The sequence below is a fragment of the Symsagittifera roscoffensis genome, chromosome 10 (genome assembly GCF_963678635.1).
Source record: "Symsagittifera roscoffensis chromosome 10, txSymRosc1.1, whole genome shotgun sequence".
Lineage (NCBI taxonomy): Eukaryota > Metazoa > Xenacoelomorpha > Acoela > Convolutidae > Symsagittifera > Symsagittifera roscoffensis.
Genome location: NC_087071.1, coordinates 39,295,186 through 39,301,185, shown reverse-complemented (window position 1 = coordinate 39,301,185; position 6,000 = coordinate 39,295,186). Strand labels below are relative to the sequence as shown.

The 6,000-nt window shown below is 33.5% G+C and overlaps 1 protein-coding gene across 3 annotated transcripts in view; it reads right to left on the bottom strand.

The window, feature by feature from the left end:
- Positions 1 to 210: 210 nt before the first annotated feature.
- Positions 211 to 6,000, bottom strand: part of LOC134855139 (uncharacterized) — a 28,925-nt gene continuing 23,135 nt past the window's right edge. For 2 of the 3 annotated variants that reach the window (XM_063871552.1, XM_063871553.1), the window contains exons 17-19: positions 2,128 to 2,318; positions 1,063 to 1,197; positions 211 to 840 (exon numbers count right to left, since the gene is read on the bottom strand). In XM_063871552.1, the coding sequence (XP_063727622.1) occupies positions 669 to 840; positions 1,063 to 1,197; positions 2,128 to 2,318 (498 nt within the window). In that variant the 3' untranslated portion in view covers positions 211 to 668. The remainder of the gene's footprint in view (positions 841 to 1,062; positions 1,198 to 2,127; positions 2,319 to 6,000) is intronic. The other variant, XM_063871554.1, reaches the window with a different exon arrangement.

Here is a 6,000-nt window from a genome sequence, read left to right as displayed (position 1 = left end):
AGAACCGCCCCTGTTTAAGAGTCCTGAATTCGTTCAGTGACTCTTAAACAAGATGAATAAGTGACATCGCTTTTTCGAATGTGAACTAATTTAATTTTTCATCTATTTTTGACAAATTACTTACTTCGCAGCATTTAGTTCTGTTTGCGCAGTAGCCAGTTACTTTTTGGATCATAAAGACTATTTTAGAAAATGTATTCTAATCCAAGTAATACGGTATTAACGTGCAGTACAACTATACCCGCTTTATTAAGACTAATTTAAACAATTTAAGAATTTACTAATATAGCTGCTTAATTAACCTACAGTAAAATTACAATTGAATTCAAGTATTCGCACCAATAATATTGAAATGAATGAGAATAGTTTGCACCATTAAATTTGTAAGTTTTTTAAATTTTTTTCCCTTTAAGTCGATTATGTCATCCAGCTGAACCGCTGACACTGCTTGTATGTTGAAAAAGTGTTCGCTAGTCTTCGATCGTTAAACGAATCATCTATTCGAAAAGTGACCTTCTTTGAAATTCGGATGACGATAAATATAGTTGACAGCTGAGGATAGAAATACAGCAATCTTTGATTCCGAAACGATCTTTGGATCGATTATTTTTTCTGATTTAAACTGCCATCCAATTCAACGACAACAAACTCTCTCCCACCCTTTGAACTTATGGCCGGGAGGGGGAGAACTGGGGATCTCGAGGCACTTCGGTGAATGTTCTTAGTTCGTAATCGTTCCCAAACAGTCCTTGGTCCACTTTTCCCTTTCCAATACTGGATCCTGATCCCGAGCCAGTGTTAGTTGCTGAGTCATACCCCTGGCTACGGGAGAAGATACATCTAAAACAGGCAGATCAATACAATGCAATAACTAAAACGTTCGGTTAGATGGACAAAGCAGTGCCAGAATTGGCAAAGAAAAACGCGAGTTTTCGATTCAAGATTTATCATTTTATACAATGAAAAAAAAAGGAACATGCTCATTTTTGAGCGTCTGGGAGCACAAATCGGCTCTTAAAACAAAAAATTAAAACAAAAATTACTACGAAGTCAACTGGTTACCTGATGTCTGTGTGTAGATATATTTTGTTGCTCGAAGTTGACTGGAATCTCAGATGCAACAGATACTTGAGCACCGAGCCAGAACCAACTCCACCTGGTCCAGAGTTCGAACCAGATCCCACGCCTTGCCACCTACTAGCACACATGACACGCAAACTACCAAAGACAAAAATCTTCAGTACTTTTCAAATCTTGCATTTCATAAGGATTTCAATCAATTCAGTAGTTACGAAACTAATGACCATGGTATGTACATCGCTAAAATGTTCCTGTGCCAATTAATTCTCAGCTACAACATTTTCAAGACTGATCTAACAAATATGTAACAACTCGAAAGATGCCCCTGCCTATCATCAGAATTGCACAACCGTATCTAATATTCAAGAAGTATGATAAGAGCTAAACTACTTGAAAATTGCATGGTGTGATAATATCGAATTTATTAATTTTTCAGTCCAGCTTCTATAAGAGCTAACATTTTTAGTAAAATAGAAGTCTTGTGCGAAAAGATCCGAATATTCTGCCTCAATTTTTTTTAATATAGATAATTTTTTTAAAACAATTTTTGCGTTTATTTTGCTGGAGAAACAAAGTTTCAACGCAAACGCAAAGCGACACTGCGCGAAAAACAACATTGAAGTTTAATTTACGATGAGGCAAGCTAAAACACGAAAAATATTTTTACGTGCGGAACTTTGTGAAAAAACCTTCTTTACGGGGAAAAAGTCTAGTACCAGGTTGCAATAACCCTCTTTATCGCAAGTGTACAAACTCATCACTTATACCGTATAAATAAGGAGATCAATAACTTGGTCTCTTTGCTTGAAACTACATTCAGATTTACAGTTCATGAATTAAAATTCAGTTTTTTTCTAGAATTTCTTAGTGAAATTGCATTGAAATTGAGTCCGAATCAAGATTGCTAAAGCTCCTAATTAGTATACCACTCGACGTCACGCTAATTTTAATTATGGTACTTCATTTTTTCATGGTAAAAGCATCCAAATCTAAGGGTCTTTCTAAATTACGTAAGCGAACATTAATTATCTCCAGAATTAACCTTACCTCCTGCTATTACTGGATGAAGAAGTGTTCAGGTTGTTATTGTTGTTTTCTAAGGCATTGCTGTTATTTTGGGTAGTTGGTACTAGGAAGGTTCTCTGCCTGAGGAATGTCTGATGAAGGGGCGGCATCTGTTCCAGGTCATACATCACAATGAACACTTTGATCACAGACCCATTAGGGTTGAACAACGTCTGAACAATCAAAAAAATTAATGTCATTATTATCACGAATACCTGAAAAATATCAGATGAAAATTAAGAAAGGCAAACTTTTGAGGAGCATACAATTTCTAGCAGCAATCGAGTGTTTAAAAATAAGCTTTGAATGTCTTGGGCAGCTCTTCCCATACTTTTTTTTTATTGAAACTTTTGTTGCATTTGCTTGGAAATTATTTTTTGCATAATTTCAGTTTGTATATTTCACTTTGTATTACTTCGCACACAAGCCTTCGGCAACTCATAATTATGCAATTCTCTAACAGTAAAACTTTTAGGTTTTTTTTGTTTCAATTGATTGAGATTTCTTTTGTAACATAAGGTTTTTAAAAAGCGTTTTGGCAGCATTTCTGGGTGTTCCAAATTTTTTAATCAGTTGATGCGTAAACAAGGACTACATATTGTAGAACGGGCTGAACGAAAACTTTACATGCCAAAAAGGCTGTTTTTTGGTCAACGTCAACAACTATCTCAAGTCACCAAAAAAAGTCATTATTGGCTCATTTTTTTTCAAAATAATTAATTTGTTTTTAAAACGTTAATTTGTCATCTAAAAATCATCAAGATATTTAATTTCTTAACTTAGTCTATTTTTCGCCATTTATTGTTGTTTCTGTTGAGCGTTTATCGATTGACTTTTTACCAAAAGGCATAGTTTTAGTTTCAGTGTTCAACGTAAGTTTTTTGCTGTTTAACACAAACAATTTTCGTCTAAGACTTTGGTGATCTTCAACATAGTTCAATTTTTGAATTTCAAATTAAAACATATTGCTTTGAAGACATTCGAAATTCAAGAACAATTTAGTATTGACACTTTTTTAGACCCACATTTTTTTTTTAAAATGGATCATTAGATAAATGTTTCATTCCATTGGGGAATCTGAAAATTTAATTCCAATTTCGAAACTACAAATCGATCACGTTTTTTGTGACCTTCACATTTTAGCTGTTCGATAGTGGAGTTTTCATTCCTTGAACTGAAGGAAATGAATCAACTTGGAAAGAAACCATAAATCGAATCGCGAAAAACCAAATTTGATGGTGAACAAATTTCAAGACTTTTCCTGAAAAAAAAACAAACACAAAAAAAACGAAGGGAATCTAAACTATAGGAGACTGAATTAGAATTGAGCCTGATAAAGATCCATGCGGTAAACCAAATTTTAATTCCTCAGTTTTGATTTTTGTCGAGATGAATAATATTATTCTCTGTTCACTAAATACGATTTCAAAAAGGATAGCCTGTTACTGAGCAATTAGCACAGAACGTTTCGATCATAGTTTTCAAAAACAACTACCAAATTTTTTTTTGATCTGGAATAATATTATAATTTAGGTACATTCGACAATCATAGTAAAATAGGCAAAGAGGACAACAGTTTTTGATGGAAATGACTAGAAAAACAAAAAATATTTTTAAAAAATTTCAAAAAACCAATTTTTTTCCAATTTTTTTGCAGAATTTTTTTAAACTTTGAAGTTTTTGATTCGTAAAACGGCATTAAAATCTTGAAAACTAATTCTACTCAAGTAAAATTAAAATTAATTATAAAAAGATATTTTAAAGCTTAAAATAAGCATAAATAAGCCTGCTCGCTGGCTTTCGTCGCTCGAAATTGGACGAAAAAAACACAGAGGCGAAGCTGAGCTTCGCATCACTCGCAATAAAAAAGTTCAAATTTATTAAAAATTTTCAAAGAGTTCCAAGAGGGGTTGAATTTTAGCATTCAAATTCTTAAATAGAGGACAAAGGCTTAACTATCTAAACACAATCAAAAATTTGAAGGAAACAAAAGATAAGGTAAATGAGCCGACCAAATTAAGGCCCACAGCCAATTAGATGAAAATCAACCAAAATTGTTCGAACGTTATTGGAAAATATACAAGTACTAATCAAATAGTATCCACGAAAACCAAAACTTTTCTCTGTCATCAAACATTAGAGGGCCACTAACTGCATATGAAATAAACCGAAAACGATTGCACCAAAAAAGGAAAAAAAAGTTTTAACAAATCGAGACGGTAAAATTAAAACCAATCAAAAGCAAATTTCGATTCAGCCGGCTTTTTAAAAAGCTAAGACAACTAAAGCAAATGTTGTGAAAATTGTTTGCACCAATTCTCAGATCTGGCAACTAAGCCGACAAAACATGAGCAGACAAATAATAGACTGAAATCTTTTTGAACCGGAATTTTTACCGTCTAAAAAAAACAGGTCCTGGCCAGATTCAAACCCAAGACCTTTGCCTTTCCAGGCGTATTTGTTACCTCCAGGCTGTGTGCAGGAGACAGTAAGAAAATTCTATTCCTTATGAATCAAAGTACCAAGGGGAGTCGAGTCCTGTGGACAAAATTGTTAACCGGAGAAAAAAAATCTAATACCCGATTTTAATAGGCTTGCTGATTGCAAGGGTAAATTTTTCAAATCAGTTTCTCTCGAAACTGTAAAAAAAAATTGGGAATTTTTAATGTTGTTCGAATCACGACTGAAAGGGCTTTAAAAAGAAATGTCATTCAACCACGTCCGATGATAATTTGTGGTACCTGATATTGCGTGGAAAACAAAAATAAAAAAAACACACCCGACTACAAAGTTCCTCTTCATTTTCAATGGTCGGAGCAAAAAAATTCATGGTAGGTCCCATAACTATATCACTCTCAGTTATTCAGCTCAAAACCATAGTCGACTGTATTAAAGCTTCTTTACAGATCGACAAATGTGCACTGGAATAAAACGGAATGATCATTCCAATAAAACCTAATTTCTCCAATCAGCGATACAATAGCATCTATTGCATCGCTGGTTGAAGAAATTAGGTTTCATAGGAATGAACATAGCCAACTGACAGTTGGAAAAGAGGAATGAACGCAAGGAAACTGAAAAAAAAAACGATTTGTTTTCAAAAATCTTCAAACTTTTGACTTTCGAAGAAAATAGATGGCCTTAAAGCACTTTGAATTTGTAGAGCAATCCATGATGGACACTTTTATGTTAAAAATAACCCAATTTGAGAAAACTGGATACTTTTATTTCGCTGGGAAATCTGATAATTAATATACATTTTCGAATTTAAAAATCGATCACGTTTTTCGTGATCTTAACAATTTTACTGTTTGATAGTTGAGTTTACCTTCCTTTTAACAATAGAAATGCACTGAACAAGTTAAACCGCAAAAAATCAAAAGAGCGTGAACAAATTTTAAAACTTTTTCCTGAAAAAAAAATAAGCAAGACCTGTAAGCGAACTCACTACGTTCATTACTCTTAATCAATCCATTTTAACCGAGGGCACATTCATCGATCTGAAAAAAGCTTTCAATACAGTCGAGCATGGTTTTAGGTGGATGAATGAGTCATATAGACTTAAGGGACCTATATTTATTTATTGAAATCGTATTTAGCAAACAGAGATTCACTTCCGAAAGTAGAATTCGACGACGTTTCTCGTGATTATTACACTTATGCTGTTCGATACTGGGTTTTGCCATCATTTTGAAAGAAAAAAATATAAAAATATACCGCAAACAAACAATCAAACTTGAGCGTGATAAAAAAAAACCATGCCAACCTATATTGGTGTCTTCATTACGTTCATTGTAACTTTAACAGACAGTTGCGATTTACTTTGGAAAAGTAGATAGAGTGACATTACAAAAC